Source organism: Convolutriloba macropyga, chromosome 3 (assembly GCF_964194025.1).
Source record: "Convolutriloba macropyga chromosome 3, txConMacr16.3, whole genome shotgun sequence".
NCBI classification, from domain to species: Eukaryota; Metazoa; Xenacoelomorpha; order Acoela; family Convolutidae; genus Convolutriloba; species Convolutriloba macropyga.
Genome location: NC_134470.1, coordinates 15,394,926 through 15,413,855, shown reverse-complemented (window position 1 = coordinate 15,413,855; position 18,930 = coordinate 15,394,926). Strand labels below are relative to the sequence as shown.

Sequence of the window (18,930 nt, the reverse complement as noted above, 5' to 3'; positions counted from 1 at the left end):
CCACAAAAACAAGTATCAAATGCCGAATATAGATAGTCTTATCGATTCAATTTCACAACATATTAATAATTCAAATCTGGGAGATAATGTCTATTTTTCAACAATCGATCTAAAATATGGCTATAGCCAACTAAAGCTGCATCCGGATAGCGCACGTCATTGTAATTTTAATATCATTTGCGGCAAAGCAACAGGTACGTATCGTTTTAAAACGGGATTTTATGGCCTTACGGATATGCCGGCCGAGTTTCAAAAGGCAATGGATTACACATTGGTTGGGCTGACTAACACATACGGTTTTCTGGATGACATAATTGTAGTTAGCAAAGGCACCCAGGAATCGCACCTTAAATACGTGTACAAATGTCTCCAAAAACTTGAAGCGGATAACCTTAGAATTAATTTAAGCAAATGCCACTTCGCAAAACATCAAATAAATTGGCTTGGCTTCACATTCTCACAAAGTGGTGTTAAACCTATCGAATCTAAAACAGCGGCAATTGCGGAAATCAAAGCTCCAAAAACATTGAAACATTTACGGTCATTCTTAGGTAGCGTTCACCATTTAAGCAAATTTATACCTAACCTTGCCAAAATATGCCACCCTCTTCGGCCCTTATTAAAGAAAAACGAAAAATTTATTTGGAATGAGAATCATCAATTACATTTTGAACACATCAAAACTATTATTGCAAACGCTACAGAAAATACTCATTTTAACCCAACACTGGAAACGCGCATCAAATGCGATGCATCCCGCCAAGGCTTAGGCGCTGCGCTTGAACAATTAGATTGTGAAGGGTGGAAAACAATAGCTTTTGCATCTCGTTTTCTTAATAGCAATGAAGAACGCTATAGTGTAAATGAACTCGAATTACTTGGGGTGGTTTGGGCCATTGAATATTTTAAATATTATCTATTTGGGAAAACTTTCACAGTTTTAACAGATCACAAAGCACTTCTTTCAGTCTTAAAATCACACCGCTCTAATAAATCCTACAACAGTAGATTAACACGATGGATTGACCGTTTGTTAACATTTGATTTTAACATGGAACATATTCCTGGTACCAGAATGGGCTTAGTTGATTATATTTCGCGACAACCAAATCAAAACGCTAAAAGTGTCAATCAATACGATGAGGAATTCATGGTAGCAACAATTTCCCGTATCCGCGACGCAATTACATCTTTATTTAGTCACGCGAATAAAATTCCTTTCCAAAAGCGGCACATAACCAGTAATTATAAGCAACAAGTACACACGACGCGCGTCCACTCTTGCAAACCTGCTGAAATTAGCACGCATAATTCAAATGCCTCAATTAATCCATTCATTCCTCGAGCACAAGTAAACAATTACAATTCTGAATTCATTTCTAACTTTAATTGCCGTGCAAATCAATTGCTTGAATCTGATGCGACACTCGCATCGCGAATCCAGTCGCAAAATTCTAATTGCCATTTGATAGCTAGCTCCACACAGCAAATACTCCACATCAAAATGTCAGCAAAAGAGGCACCACAAAACAATCCACCTACTTCACCACAGACCCCAAGAGTGACATTCCGTACCCAATCTACCCCCATCTCATCTACAAGAGCCGGACCCAGCAACACCCAAGCATCATCATCACCCGAGGAATATGACATCGAGCTCTCCCGGGAAGAGGTATTTGAAAATAACCTCAACCAGCTCTTCACCAAATTTTTCCTTGCGGTCCTCACTAGCAAAGACGCGGTGTTGAAAGAGATCCGCGATTGTGTACTGCAGGATGATGAGGCCCGTTGTAAAGAAGTGAGCACATACATCCACTCCTTTTGGAAGGACTTACATGTGAAATCTGGGTGTCTGTGTGTTGATCAACGCGTGGCCATTCCAAACTCTATTAAGGAGGCGGTGCTCAAATCCATCCACATGACGCACCCGGGTAGTTGGGTAGTGGGGGATGATCTCTCTCTCTCAATATGCATGGTGGCCCTACATGCATAGGGAAATTTTAGCAAAAACATCTGATTGCGTCCCGTGTACAGATATTGGTAAGAATCTGAAACCCATCATACCAAAATCTAAATGGCACCCACACAAAGCTTGTCAAGAACCAAACAAAGAAATACAGATTGATTTTGGGGGTCCGATAATTAATGATAAAGATAAAGACATTTATTTCTTAACATGTATTGACCGTTATTCAAAATATCCAACAGTAAGAATATTCAACAATGATAATGTGGTAAATGTAGTAAAATTTCTTCGTGATTATGCATATACTCATGGAATCCCGCGAACAATACGCTTAGACCAAGCAACTTGTCTTGTAGGTAAACAAGTTACAAACTACTGTAACGAAAATAATATCGACATTCTCGACGCTCCGGTCGGTGATCATAGAGCTATTGGATTGGTGGAGCGAATGATCCAAACAATTAAAAGACGTTTATCTTGCATGAAAGCCGAAAATAAAGATACATATTCCACAGCTAAAGCAAACAAACAAATAGTCTCTGATTTACGATTAACTAAACAGAAAACAACAAAGATAACACCTTTTGAAGCTCATTTCGGTCGTCCTGCAAATACTCCTTTAAGGAATATTAGCACACTTCCATCAAGTCAAAATCTAACTTATGAAAAAATTGTTAATCACTATTTAGATGCTGAAACAGTTTCTGCGGAGGACTTGCTGGACGAAAATGGATGGATCAGTGCCAACAGAAGTGACATCGAAATTGAGCAAAAGATGTGTCAGGCCTCTTTAGATGCAGGTCAGCGCTATCGGGAATCCGACAACAAAGAGTCCCGTTTCATTACACATCCGCAGATTACGGACCCTATACCAAGGACAGAACAGTCCTTTAAAGTCAAACTGGCCCGAAAACTACCACAAAAGAAAGGAGCAAAACGACAGTTGGCGGGTCTGTACGAAGTACTAAAGCCTGGATCTTTCGTTACAAAGTCGTCACCAACAACGACGATCATCAACGAGCCTGGCAGAGCCCCAGTAAAGGTTCGAGGTAGTGATCTCGCAAAATTTGGAACCAAAGCTGAAAGATCCACCAATTTGTGGGTATATGCTCAGCGACGCCCTGCTCCCTACGAAAAGACCACAGAATTTAAGATCGCGAAACATAGTAACGATCTTAAGAAACAGAAGATGGGCGAAATAAAAATCAGACACCGCCAACGGGACACTACATCGGTAGTATCATCTGTAAACTCGAATGTATCGCGTGCGCTAACGGTACGCAAACCGACCAAACCGCAGCTCAAAAGACGCCATAATGTTCTCACAGATGATATGCACGAAGATGTACCAGCTCAAGACCAACCTTTAATTTCGATTGTACTGGCTCCACCTACACCTTCATCACAAGTATCCCCCGCACAGGCACAAGACGACCAAACAAAAGGCCGCAAGCGCAATCGACCCCAATTTTATGGCTTCACAGATGCAGACATTTCCCCAACAAGTTCCCTGGCTTCATCAAATTCCGCTCAACCAAAGAAGCGCAAGAATAAAAAAGATAAGAAAATATCAAAACAAACAGATTTGGTGGTAGCTCTTATTCAAACTGCCGAACAATCAAGAATCCCGTCAGCACCCCGACCCGACTTACAATTGAGGCAAGTTTCACCACCGGACCCCAGAGTTAGATATTTTGAATGTGAGCAAGAACGGGAAATGTCGGTTTGGGATGCAGAGAATGAAATTTAAGTCCAAAAACTCAGCAAAACTATCTTAAACTACAATCATTTTTTTAGTCTTGTTCCCGCCCCTCTGATCCAATTTTTATGTTAACTTTGCTTTTAATTTATTACAGTTACTCTTCAATTGTTAGTCTTTAATTTCTTCCAGTATTCGCCCTGCGAATCCATTTATTTCTGTGTGTGCATTTCAATTATTCAGTATAATGTATTCAGTTTACATGTTGAGAATTTGACGCGTATTCGCTTTACGCTTCCAAAATTATTTAACAATTGTAGTACCTCTACATTTTGAGTTAAGTTATGTTCATCCCATTCAATTTCATGTTTTGTGTTGATTCTAAAAAATTGTAAATACATTAAAATTTTTTTTGTCACGAGGGAAATGTGATACGTATGGATACCTAAATATATATCGAAACCTTTATGTGTACTAAACTATTTACCCTCTATGTCTATAATTATATCATGTGTTTTATAACTAAAAGTTATGACTTCTATTTATTCACCTATATTAATATTCCCATTAGTCTACTAAATTATTTCATATTTTGTTCATGCTAGTTTATTATTAGTAATCATAATTTCATTTAGTCAATCTGAATTCAAGTTACTCTGCAAACGCTCTTCATAGTCCTAAGTTAAACTTAGCAGCGGATCCGAACCGCGTTTCCAATAATCAGAATTCGTAATACACAATTAGTTGTGTAATCGCCCTGCAATTGCTAACACATTCTTGAGACAAAGTATTCGCAACGCGAATCCTAAACTATTCAATAAGATTGAGTATAACAAGTAACAACGTCAAAGTGCAATCAAATAGAACTATAATTACAAAAATTTAATTTTTCTTAACTACACAGCAGATGAAATTTTTCCATATTGAGACCTATTGGCAAGTCGACAAAAGGATAAAATAATAAGGCAAAATTGAAAAATCTTTAAAAATTATTCAAATCAAATAATTTCAAAGGTCTTAAAAATAATTAGCTTTTAACAAAAAATTCTTGATAAATTTACAAAAAAATTATAACAAAACCAATAAGAGCTGTTTTGCGTTAGATTAAGCAAAAGAAACTGATTAAAGACACAGGAAGGCTAAAAATGAGCATTTTACGAAAACACAATCTAATGAAGCCATTAAATTCATTAGCTATTATCCAAACATCCTTTTTAATTTCAAATTGGTATTTGTACTAATTTAGCTAAAAGTATACTGAAAGACTAAAAAATATCACTTGGGCCTCATTTCGAAATCATTGGGATCTGTTATTTATCGAATGTACTTAAGGCAGTGAAAAAGAAACCAAATACTGACCACACAAAACTTTTATGAAAACGCATAAGGTCAAAGAAAAAAAATTAATTTTAACATGATATCAATACATAAAATTTTTTTTTTGAATTACAAGTAAAAGAATGGGACCTCTCAATGATGTGAATGAGTTACAAGTTGATGAACATAGCAACAAAAACTGAAAAGTTTAAAAGAAATTGGAAAACGATTGAAATCATAAACTTTAAGACTGCTCGCTATACAGCTATAAATTGACTATTTCGATTAACATCATTCATTCAATCCTAAATTAGAAAAATATGAGACCTTTCAACAAAAACAATTTTAGAAAGGGAAAAACGGCAAATTCAAAAAGTAAATTGAATGAGAAAAGTGTTGGAGCCATTAGGAAAATAGAAATTTTCTGTGAAAATTTTTCTAATTTCAATTACCTCTTTGAATACCAATGGGATTTTTTTTAAAAAAAACAGTATGGCTTCAAAAAATCGAAACATGCGGACAAATATAATTTAGTTGCGAAATTTTTTTTCAAAAACTCCTATTATCAACGCCAATAATTACAATAGCTATCAACGGCAGTCAATATATACCATACTTTAAACATCGAATGGAAGATAATGACGTTGAAGTTTTCTGATCATGAAAATAACAAAAAATACAAGCAAAAACCAAAAAAAATTAGTCGAAAAGTACGAGATGAAAATGTCGAAGCCAATAAAAACATAAATTTTTTTCTGATAGCTTTATCTAGGAACCATTGAACGTCTTCTCTAAGCCAATGTGGGTTAGCAATATTAAGATAATGTGATATATTTTCAAAGGGTAACCAAATTGTGAAGAGATATCAAAAAGTTAACCTTTCGCGGCATCGAAATCATGAAACCAATAGTTAGAAAATAACACTTCTATCCGAGTTAATTTTGGTTGCAGTAGAAAGGAAGGGGGTCGTGTCATTATTGAGACAAACTTACAGTTCGCAAAATAATTTTATTATCGGGTAATATTCAGAAAAATTTCCATAATTTATTTCGAAAGACTTAACAGCCATTAGTTACTCACTCAAAGCAACGTTGATTAGGAAGCCTATTGAATTTTTAGTCATTTTACTGCAGAAAAATAGTAAAATATCAAAAACCAAAATTTCATTAAAAATTTCAAAAACAGAGCCAAAACCAAAAAGCAAAATTGAGTGTTTCATTGAAAACGAATTTTTTGTTCATTGGGCATCATTTGACTGAAAATGAGGTTTGTAATTAACGGAACCTCGATTTGAAAAGTGAATAGTCTCTGAGTGACTTAAAAAACAAAGAAGTATGAAATGTTTTCTGAAATGTTTCCCCATGAGACCAGAACTAGCCCTTTTTTTCACCTTTCATCTTTTAGGAACACAAAATTGATTCATTTTAAAGCTTAAAAAATAATTTTGATTTAATTTTTATTATAGAAAAAATTTTGATTAAAACAAAAGTTACGCCAGAAGTGACTAAAATCATGTCAAATATCCGGTGTTCACACAAATTTTTAAACCTCGATAACTCTTCAAAAAAAACGAAATTCAAAAAATCTTTTTTTTTCGAAATCTACGCTGGACGTGTTTTCTAATGATATCACTCACATTTCTCAACGATGAATATTTCTATCGGTCAGAATTGACTGAACAAAAAAACCCATTCATGCCGTGCCCAATTTTTAGTTAAAAATGTGTTGAAACCTAAAAAATCTAAAAAATTTTTTGAAAACTTATTTAGCGCATTCCTAACATATTTTCTGTGGCCATGTGCTTAGCTGTCAGGATCAATTTTTGGCCAATTAGCTGTTCATCTGACACTGTGACAAAGTTTTTTTCCTCTGAAATATATAAATTCAGAATTCGTATCAAACTTTAATCATAAGTTCAACCAGTTGTACCTGGTTAAACAAATTTTTATTCAGTAATGACCACTTCACGGTTATTACAATCATCAGTTTTTGAAAAATTCAAGTTTTAACTAACAGCAGGACAGTAGGCACTCTAATCCGGCCCAGCGGGTTTTTCCTTTCTTGTGCACTTTAGAGTCTCTTGAGTTCCATCACATCTAGTTTTTATATTGGTTGACCACTCAATCAATACACGATTCAAATATAGTTCACTTTATACATATTACATCGGCAGATTTTTGACGGCATAGAGTTCTGGTTGCACCCAACTTTCTGTTACTCAGTGTCGCAGAATTATTCATTTGTCAAAAATTACCTTTAACTGGTAATTTTCATAAGAATTGAGTCATATTTTGCATTCAGAATGTCTTTTTATTTGAATTTGAATTGCTCAACTTTTTTGTGACTAACTTATAAAAATCTACAAAGATTTTAAAAGCTAAATTGGAAATTTGCGTATTTTGAATCTTTAGACGTAGACTGTCTCTAGAGTAATTCCTTCTATGATTGATATTTTCGCACCCTTGTCAAAATAACTTTAAAATGTAACGGACAGTCCCACCTCTTGCCAGACTATTTAAAAACCATCATTAGTGTCAAAACATGCAATATTTTGGAAATACAGGCTAATAAAGAAAATAATTACAAACGTCTACTGGTTTCAAATTTCAGAGTATATTAATATGTTCATAACTGGTTTGTGTATCTTAAAGCATTGTAGAGCAAAATCATTAGGCTGCTCCCTTAGAATATTATGTTATTATTGTTGTTATATTTTATTTCAAGACAACGATTTACTGCGTAATAAAAAAACAGATATCTTATTTGATCAACGTTCAGATCATAAGCATAGAAAAATTGATTGACAAGCAGATAAAGTTTTTTCAATTGTTTTCTTTTATTTTCTCAGCAATGACGCAAATAATGCGCGCAATAAATCCAAGGTCCCTGCACTCAAAATTTAAAGAAACACACAAACACACACAATACATGATAATTATTTTTGAAAATTTGTTTTGAATAAAAATAAAACAATCAAACTTAACTAATCAGGGAACATCTTTTCCTTTTTAACATCTGCTTTCAAAATAATGCTCTCAAAACAATGCAAATTTCAGCTTTCAAAATCTTAAAACTTTTGAAAGTATTTTTAATTGCTTTCAAAATTTTAAACTTTTTACTAATTCAATCCCCATTTTTGTTATTGTTCCGACCCATTTTAGTGGGGCAGGAATTGTATACTAATATGTTTTTTGTAAAGTCAATTTTGGCCGATTGATATATTCATCGTAAAATATTGTGAAGGGTATCAGGGTATCATTAGGAAACCCGAATGCGTGGAATATATAACGGAAAAAAACTTTTGAATTTTGTTTTCCACGGAGTTATCGAGAAATCAACTTTGCAAACGATTGACTGATCGTTGTTAGTCTTTTTTTTCTGTTTTTGTGTTTTTTTCTAAGTTGGCTGAAAAATATGTTAAAACCCGTAACAAAATTATTGTTAATTATATCTCTAAAGTCAGATAATTGTTATTGAACCGGTATTCAGTTTGCTGGCTTACTTATTTGCTGAATTTCTCAATATTCAACTTTTTGTCATCAAAATGGCAGGATAAAAATTTGCCAGTTTCTTTGCTAATCTAATTCAATAAATATGCAAAACGCATCCTTTAATTTTGATATATCATTTTTTTTGTCAATATATTCAAATCCATGTCCTTAGGAGCTATTATATCTTTTTAGTGGAAGAACGGCAAGATCAAGGCTAGTTTTAATCGTTGTATCTGAAAGTCTTCGAATTGTAATCAGCATTTTTTGCCTTTTTTAGATTTATGAAATAAATTAACATATCAAACCAATGTTTGTCAATAACAAGTTCAATTGGATGCCTTAGGAGTTTCAAGGATAGTTATCTAATTTTTAGTCGAAGTGTTCTTTTAAATACACATATTTTCAAAGTAAAGTTGTTATTGTTGAGCTTTGAAAAGTTTTTTGATCAAGTTGTAGCTTCAGGTCAGCAAGGACCAGATTCATTGTCTTTCTAATGGTTTAATTCTTAATTTTTAGTCAGATTTTACGTGTAAATTTTGTAACCGCTTCGACAAATGTTTTTTGCAAAATTTTTTTTTCGTTTTGTTCATTTTTTATTCTTATTGTTGAGGTGAAACATGTTATGAATAATGTCAGATTTAAATTTCTTTATTTTTAGAAACGAAAGAACACCCATCTGAAAATTTCAGTTGCTAGCTAATGTTTTTTATATCTTTGCAATAATTTGTTTTCGAAAAAAAAACAAACGTAATTTTAACTTTTAACTTTTCACTTTCTGTTCTTATGTCTGAAAATGTGTTGCATAGACTCAATAATCAGAGGTCATGTCTCATTAGCGGTGTTAAAAGATGGCGCAGTTGACTATATCTTTTTCTACGGAATAGATTGTGGCTTTAACGGCTTCGACCACATTTTCTTTTTAAATTTACAGGAAAATATTTTTTGTCTGGGTGAATGATGAACATAAACTTTTTTGAAATTTTCAATTGATATCTAATTCTTTTAATTAATTGAAGAAGTTAATTTGTCTTCAGGAACACAAACGTATTTTTTTAACTTTTCCTTTTTTATTCTTTTTTGTTCGCCTGTTACCGATTCTCATAAGGGACCCGTTGCACGTTTTTTCTAGTGAAGTAAAACTAGTTTGTTTAGTTTAGGTTCTATTGGACGCTAATTTGACTTTGTTTGATTCATTTTTTTTTCGGAGAAAAATAGACATTGAATTTTTGATGTAATTGTTTGTTGTTATTTTATTTTTTTATTTGTTTTGTCCTGTAGTCTTGATAATGGCAGGTCTCGTGAGCCCACGAGTTTGGCATTATTTACTTGGCTAAGTGATTTGAGTTGGTATCAATATTCATACACCAACTATTTTTGATCAATATATGAGGTTTTTGGAAAGTTTTCTATCTCTTCCTCATTGGAAAGCTGGAAAAACTTGTGGATAAGCTGGGTCGGAACATTATGTGCAAACGCACATTACCGAGCCTACTTTTTGCTATTTATAAATGGCGGCACATGGAAAAAACTGTCAAATCGGTCAATTATTTTCTGTTTTGGTCAAGCTTCACAATTTGAACCAGTATTTTTTGGCAGAAACTTGAACAATTTGCATCAGCCGGTAAATTTTAAATTGCAACCATAATTAAGAGTGACTAATTTAAGTACCAGTAATATCTCAACCATTTGCAATGTTCAAGATAAAGTTAATCTATATCTTTGTGACATGAGTTTTGAACAATATTCAGTTCCTGGTCAACCCGGTTCTTGATCACTCTTAACCAAGAAATTCAGAAATGACCAAACACAGGCCATAATGACCGTATGTCTAGAACAGCTATTAGCTTAGCGTTTCGCCCAGGAAATGACATTGTTTGTCCAACTGTACAAACTACACGCGAATACACGTGCTCAGATATTTGCAATTTGATCACAATCACCAAATTCTTATCGCAAATTGAGTGAAACCTATATTTGAAACTGGGCTTGAGGATAAACGTGTACATATAATGTAAGGACAAATCAGCGATCGGGTAAAGCGCCTTGAAATACGTAATGAAAGCAACCCCCAGTCAGGTTAAGACTTAATTAACTGAACTGAACCGGCTGGTTATAACTTCAGTGAAGGATATATATACTACCACTAACTTACAGTAAGTATTAATATTTCACTCTGGTCACAATAAATCAAACATGATTGTTCGTGTCAAATAAATCTTTTCCTCTTGTAGTGTCTCTTAGGTTAATACTCGAGTCTTAACCATCAATAACCATTCATTTACTCAATTGGATTGAATTAATGCCACGAATTATAACTTACAAAGCACGCTTATACCTTCCTTTATTGGCCGATTTTTTGAGTGGTATTAAACGCAAAATACATTTGAATTAATTTAGGTCGAGTCGTGTGCTGATGACTAAGAAAATAGGCATTTTTTTTGATCTCATGCAACCAACTCTTTTTTGGAGTAATGCAGATAAAATTATGGCATTTTGATTTATTAGCCCATTTCCCATGGAAAACTCTATTAATATTAACGAAACACTTAATATTGAAATCTTTGCAAAGAGTGTCGCATTAGTGGCAGTAGGTTAAAATGTCTTCATCCCATAAGAACCGCACACCATTTGGAGCATCGCGTCTCTTAGTCGACACCTGGGAAATTTAGAAAACTCCAAGAATTTAAATCAACTGTTCGGGTGTTGTATTATCTGCAGTTATTGTATTATTATAGAAATTGACCATTTCGGTTTAGTCTAAAGCACTGTCCAAAATGTATATGCCGTTAATTTTCCTCATTTACCGTTGATTGTACCGTTGTTGACGAGTACTATTGTACCGTCTACAGTACAAGACATTGGAACTTTACCCAAAACAAGTTGATTTCATAAGCGCGAGCAGACACTCAACTGGTTCAACATCATTTTTGTATTTCAACATTCCACTTAAAATGGGAACCTTCATTTTTTCTTCAAGTTTTATTGAGTCATATTAAATGTGTTAGCACCTTCGAAGTTTTATTATTCCAACATTTCTTTAGAAATGGCGGAATTATTACGCGAGCTGACATTTTTCTTTCTTCAGATCAAATTGGAATGTTATACGCATCCTAGAAAAATAAAAATGGTAACATATGACAGTTCCTGAAACGCAAATTTCACTTTCAATTAATTTTCAGACAAATCAGAAATGGTAGATTACCAGAGGTGTTTTTTAATGGTACCGATGATACTGCTTGGAGTATATCGGTGAGCATATTGCCTTAACTTTTCCATTTTCTCCTCAACCTTGCACCTGATGTTCCGACCCCGCTTATCCACATTTTTGGCTAAATTGTCTGCCAATTGAGGAAGAGAAAGAAAACTTTCAAAAATTCAAACATTGTCCAAAAATATTGTGTAAGAATAAAAAAATTGCTTTTAACTAAAGTTTCTCCCGTAGGAACACTTAATTGTTCAGAAAAATATAGATATGAATAAATTCACAAAAGAAATCAACAATTAGGTGTGTTTATCCGGCAAATATAAACACAGTGGAATAAAAAAGCTTATTTTATGCCATCTTTGATGAAATAATGCGGAATTCTAAAAAACTTAGCAAACATGTTAGCTAAAAAATTGGATCAAATTGTTAAGCAGCACTTTTATATTTTAAGAAGTAAAACAAACACTACCATTATCAACTTTCGTTACCAATTGTAACATAATTTTAGCAAAATTGGCAATTATTTTCATTGATAGAAATCAAAGCAAAAAAAGCCTAAGAAAATAACGAGAAAATAAATAAAAATTGTAATTGTTAAGTTAATAAAACAAGCATTGTCAGTCAGTAGTGTAAAAATCTATCTTCCATATTTTTCGTAAAATCTTCATTTTTTGTTCTATAATGTTTTTTGGTTTTTACTGTATTGTGACTTTAAGAATCAAATAACAAAGCAGGCGAAAAAGAAGAGTTTCAATGAACTGATGAGATTAACAATTTGCAATTGTGACTAATTTTCTTTTCGATTTTTTCCAATCTCTAATCATGATTAAAGCAAACTATTCTGTTTTAAAGGAGAATTTTTTCGTTTTATTAGATGATGGCATTTTTGCAGGCTATGAAAACAATACAAAGCAAGATAATTAACTTAATTTGTCTTTTGAGTTTTTTTCCACTAAATTTATCTTTTGTGCAACGAAAACCCGCTCACGCCAAAGGAGGCATTTTTTTCATTATCTACCAAAATAAAATACAAAAAAATTATCATAGAAATTTTTAATATACAAATTGTTTTTGATCTAAATGATGCTGTCAACTCAACATTTATTAAAATTAAAGACAAACTACGTTTAGGATTCAGATGTTAATGTTGGGAGAAGAAACATAAATTTTATCAAACTAAAAAAACAAAGAAATTTTTTAAAACAAGTTTTTTGTCCTCCGTTTTTTCTTAAGCTTTCTAATGCTTCGCGAGTTTTACATTCTTGTTCTGAAACTAACCATTTTTCAAAAAAAATTGTCAATAGTTGAGAATTTATCATAAAATATATTATTAGGAAGCTCTACAGCAACAGCCCTAGCACAAAGTTTTTCAGTTCAACTCTCCTTCATATTTTTCAAAGTTCCTTGTACATTTCCTTTTCATTTGAAATAAAAATGGCTGCTTGTAGTCTTTCGGGAGGATTCCATAGTTTTCTGGCAAAAATCGGATTGATTTAAATAGTTAAAACTGCTTCAACATTTCTGTTTTTCCAGATCATAGCCACAAAGAGAATTCAAAGCACTTAATAGTACAATGCCAAAGGATTTTTTTCTAAAATCTATGTTCATTCAATGATGTTTTCTTGCTGAGTTACTGCATTGTCTTGTAACTAATGCAATGAATTGAAAACCTGAAGTTGAAAGGCAAAATAGTTAAGAATCCACATCAAAAACAAAGAAAAAATCGCAAAAAAAGAGCAGACCTCAAAATGCAGACCTTAAAATGCAACTATGATTTCAGCTGTTTGCTTTCGAAGTGCTTTGAAAAATTTTTATCTTCTATTTTATCAGATTGCGCTGGCTGTCGGTAGGTTGGTGTATGGTTTGAACAGCTGATCTTTTGAAACTTTGACAACTTAATTAGATTGAAATTACGAAACAACATTTTGTTGCTATTTGTTTCAATTTTTGTGTGAAGATTTTGATCTTAGAGTAAACGCAACCTTCGTTTTTCATCAATTGAAAACAACAAGATGTACTTAACAGGAAGGCTGATTCGCATGACTATTTTTTCCAATTTGAGTACTATTGTAGTGAATAAGAGCGCGAATTCACTATTAATTGTTTTCATTTTGAGGTGTTGCTTGAATTTCGCGTATCCGAAGGCAAAAATAAAAATTTTGTTTCTGAGAAACGCTGGCTAACTGTTGAATTAAGAAGTAGGTTGTGTATTTATTGTGTGAACGTTTTTAATTTTTTCAAAACTTACTGGTTTTCAAAATAATCGTCTCTCTCCTGATTTTTACGAATGTGTTGCAAAGTTTTAGGGTCTGAGTTCAAAGATGAATTGATTGTAAAAACTAATTCGGAAATCAGAGTTTTTTGTAAAACGACACTGATGACATATTCTTATCCTCAGAGGCCAACGGACTTAACAAAAAGCGGTCCTGTTCATTGTTTAGTCGTAACAGCTGTATTTCAAATAGAAAATTTATCATAGAAAATTTATCATACTTTTTTTGATTTTTTTTCTGTGAGCTTACCTAAAAAAAAGGATATCATAAATGCATCAACTGATTATTGTTGCAACATCAATGCATTTCTAATGCTTCGTTTTTTTGTGAAAATTTTTGTGCTGTGTTCAATTGCTCACGAACCTAATATAGTCTTTATCTGGTCTTTGAGTAGTTTTTTTTGTTTCTAAAAAAATTAAGATGCTACAAGATTTGTACCTAATTAAAAGTTTTCGTTGATATATGATGGTATCAATCTATCCAGTTGTCAATACGTTAAATTATTTAAAAGAACTCAAGATCAAACCATTACATTGCTTTCAATTGAGCTGTTTGAAGACTTAATGTTTTTAATTTCCTTTTTTTTCAACAATTTATGGCAACCAAACAATGTAAAAAAAACAACTGAATTTTTTGTTTGGATATTTTTTGTCTTCAATACTTTAGGAATTGGAAGCGCCCTGTTTTCGAAATCTTGTTTCAGTTTTAGCTTCCCAAATTTGTTCTTGGAGTATTTTTTGCTTGAAAACACTACAAAGCGAGCCCTCTTGTTTAACCTCAATTATTTTTTGTTTTTTTTTTCAAAAAGATTTTTAGTTTTCTGAAGTGTGAAAAACAAGAAAAATTTTACTTTAGTTGGCGGTTAATAAATTTCAACCTAACTGATTAATAAGTTTCAACCACACAATTTTTCTCATTTGAGCACCCATAAAAACTCCTAATCTGTGATCGAAAATTTTTACTAAAAGTGAAATAACAGTTTGGCAAACTAAAATGATTTCTCATTTTCAATACCTGTAGCAGAACAATAGAGCCTCTGAAATACCCGTACCCGGTAATATATTAGTGCCTGCAGTTTTATTCCTAATTAGCGTAAAAATTGCTTTCCTGAAATCTATGAGACAGAGCAGGCATTCAACTGTTTCAAAATTATGTTAGTCATGTGGTTTTCCGATAAACGTTGACCGCTTGGTTCCTTTTCTGGTTATCGTTCTTCAGGTGGATGCTACGTGTATGCCAACTTTGTCAATTAAGATTTCATAATGGAACATTGATATTTTGGGGACAAACTTACCACCGTAAATTGAGATCATACACTTTTGCTCTTTTTGCTCAATTTTAATTAATTTGGTATTCGACAATTTTCTTGCTGAGAGGGCAAAATTAAGCAAAAATTTGATGTTTTAGAGTTCGCGGAAATAAAACTCTACTTTTTCAGAACTATATTTATTTTTTATGAACTTCAGATTTTAATTTAAGCAAAAATTTGATGTTTTAGAGTTCGCGGAAATAAAACTCTACTTTTTCAGAACTATATTTATTTTTTATGAACTTCAGATTTTGCAGCAACGTAACAAAACTTAGCATTCATGAACTCGCTCCTAACTACAACTTCTGGTTGATTTAGATGGTGTTACCAATAATGGCAGCAAAAACTTTACCCGTTAAAAGGTTCAGGCACAAAAAAAGTGGCTATAAAAATAAAAAAAAGACACGGCTCATGAAAAGACATTTTGAAATGTGGGGAATAAAAAAGTAAAAGAGCAAAAGAACAGCTAAGCACAAGTGGATTCGACTTAGCGCTTTTCCGCTCGATTACGCTGAAACCAAAACTATTTTTTTAATAATAAACCATGCGTGGCAGCTAACCAATTTCTAAGTAAATTCCATATTAAAAAAACATCTTTTTCTGGTCCCATTTAAAACATGTTCAAAAGTGATTTGATTACAAACCAATTTTAAGATCAAGAAGTTTGTTTAAAAATAACAAAAATTTAAAATTCTCAGCTTCAAAAGCTTATATATTGAAAAAAAACTGTCTTTTTCACGGCTTTGTCAAAATTATTGTATTTAAGTCATTTCTAGCTTAGTTTTTTTTCTGAGTTCATAAACAGCTATAGGTCGTAACTAAAACAAACATATCACAAACGTATCAACAATTTTTTGCTGCAACATCAATGCATTTCTATTCCTTCGTTCTCTTTTGTAATTGTTTGTGTGCTTGTGGGCAACTGTCTTCAGATCTAAGATTATCTTTATCTGGTATTAGAGCATTTTTCGTTTCTTCTGAATCAGAAAATGAAGAGTCGCTGAGAATTTGACCTCATCAAAAATGTTCCCCAGAAAATAAGGTTTATTTCGATACAAATTGACAGGTTGTCTTTAAGTGCAGTCAACAAAATATTGATTATCAAAACACTACATCGTCTTCATTTGAACTGAATGAATAATTTTTGTATTTAAATTCCTTTTATCACACAATTTATCACATAATTTTTTTTAATTTTCTTTATTTCAAATTCACTGTTCAAATTCATTGCCTCATTAGCAGCACACAAACCGGAGTTTTTTCTCGTATTGTTTTTATTCTGAATTTGAACCTAGGACTGTCTAACATTTTTAAAGTCATTTCTCTTTTCTGTAGCTTCAACTTTGTTCAGTTGAATGCAGGTAAAAAAAATAAATTCCCTAATACTATTCAGCTGAAGGTTAAGAAGATGAGGCACAACTATTGATTTTGTCTATGGTTAATCCTCAGACATGCGCGCATGGGTAGTATTTATTGCCTTTAAGAATATTGTTACTGTGGAAATGAATTTATAAGAACTGTGGGTGGGGGAATACAGTGAAATGCCCCCTTGTGGATAAAATGTCTATCCTCACTGCGTAAATTTTGGCAAATTTTGAGGGCGAAAAATCAGAGGTGCATAAAGAAGTGCTTACGTTTAATTTCTCCTCTTTTTCGCCAAGGTAATCTGCAAAAATAATATTTCTGATTTCGGTAATTTTCTTACGTCAGTTACTAAAATCCTTTAATTCCATCGCTTTAATTTAACAAATAATTTTTACCAGACAGACGTAATTCGCGTTTGTTTTGTACTGAAATCCTTGAAAAAGGGGCGGGACAACAAAACATGTGTCTATTTGTTTTTATTCAATATTTTTATTGATCATCTGTGTTTGAGCTCTCCATTTACGCTTTTTACCGTTCTCTTTTTGTTCATTCTGTTCTTTTTAGCAGAAGATTTTATGGCAGTTCTCGGATGTATGCGAATAAAAGCATCTAAGAGACGCTCGCGACAATTTCTAGTGATGCGTTTGCCGTCTGCTGGTTTTTATCGTCCAAAAACAACTGATGACAGACCAAAAACATTAATTGGCTTTTCATGTTTGTTTAATTTTCGGGGGTATCAAGTAGCCGAATGAGACAAATGCAAAAATTTTTGAAGAATTTGATAATTAAATAATCAATATTAAAACAAATTGACGGTCTGTTCCTCTGAGCTAAGTTTTAAATATAACTTTTATTAGAATATCCGCCAGAGTACTAGTCCAAATAAATTTTAAAAACATGAAAAAAACTGAAAAAAACTTTAGCAAGATTTTTTCTTACAACTTCCTGAGAAGAAACGTTTCTCATTGAATGTTTATGATGTATCCTTGATAGAGAAACACCTGAGTTTGAGTTATTTTGGAGAAATTTTTATGAGAAAGCTTCTAACTGTTATTTAGCAGTTAATTAGCATCAGTGTTATGAGCCATAATTTGTGCATCTTATCAGCGCCAAGAATTTAACGTAAGCTAAATTTATCAGAACATACAAATTTGTGTTTCAATCAAAATTCTGTTGACGTTGTTTTTCAATAAACTTTTATGCCGTAAAATCGAACATTCCGCAGTTTTTCTAAAAAGTTTCGTTCTGCACAAATTACTCCAACTCAATTTTCGGTTTGATGTCCGTTCTGTTTTGTGACTTTCGTATATGTGAACCAGTACACACCTTGTACAGCTTAGCTGCTGGTGACTTTATCACAGCGCGCGCTCACCGCCGACGAAGAACTCACACAAGGTGGCTTCATCAGTGCCACAATGACCAAAACATCTTTTTCTGGTCTATCTTTTACAAAAACAGCAGCAGCCACAGTACAAAGCAACTGTTCTTATCAATAGCCACCAATACACTGCACTTGTACATGCAGTTTTTATTATTTTTCTTACAGACTAATGGCCAATCTTAAGTAATTTAATCATATTTATTCATTCATTCATACGGCCATACCACAACCACCACCGTCACGTTTTATCTATCTATCTATTCATATGTGCATATCCTTACATGTGTGCAAATGAATGTGCAAATGTGTGTTTGCTGTTACAATTAAAAAAACGTCTGAATTATTTGTTATATTTGATTTTTAAATTATTTTGTGATACACAATCTAACTCACAAAAATTTCCTACCGTTATACAATTGCTGATTAGGAGTCATATTACTGTGATTACCATTACAAACGGGAAATTAGTGTTTGCATATTGTCAAAATTATTAGCATTATTGTTCCGATGAGTGGTGAAAACAAGCAGCAATCACCTGAGCAAGTTGGAAATGAAGCATGTTCCGAAAATGAACTCAAGGTTATTTCACGTTTCTTTTTTAGAGAGAACTCCGATTGAATCGAAGCGTGATACAACTTGATAAGAGACATGATATTGTCATCTCTTGCAAAACTTGGAATATGATGCCAAGAACTTGAAGCACCTAGATTTCTTGCTAAATCTTGATAAGATCATGTTAAGATCTTACCAAGATAACTCAGGTAGAATTTTTCACATCACGTAAAAAACTTGACAAATTCATGATAACTAATTGATAAATAGGTATTTATGCCTGATATTTTTTCTAGTGAATAACGCGAGGAAAATTTCTTTTTGTTAAAGAGATTTCAAAATTGAGCTATAACGCACTTTAGTTTAAGCTAT

At 32.9% G+C, this 18,930-nt stretch overlaps 1 protein-coding gene across 5 annotated transcripts in view; it reads left to right on the top strand.

The window, feature by feature from the left end:
• The window catches only part of LOC142335987 (uncharacterized), a 99,314-nt gene that overhangs the window by 26,188 nt on the left and 54,196 nt on the right, over positions 1 to 18,930 (top strand). Inside the window, exons 1-2 of one of the 5 annotated variants that reach the window (XM_075384425.1) lie at positions 10,638 to 10,870; positions 17,961 to 18,585. The exons of 2 other annotated variants lie outside the window; for them this stretch is intronic. In XM_075384425.1, coding sequence (XP_075240540.1) covers positions 18,514 to 18,585 — 72 coding nt within the window. In that variant the 5' untranslated portion in view covers positions 10,638 to 10,870; positions 17,961 to 18,513. 2 more of the 5 variants (XM_075384426.1, XM_075384424.1) reach the window with 2 other exon arrangements.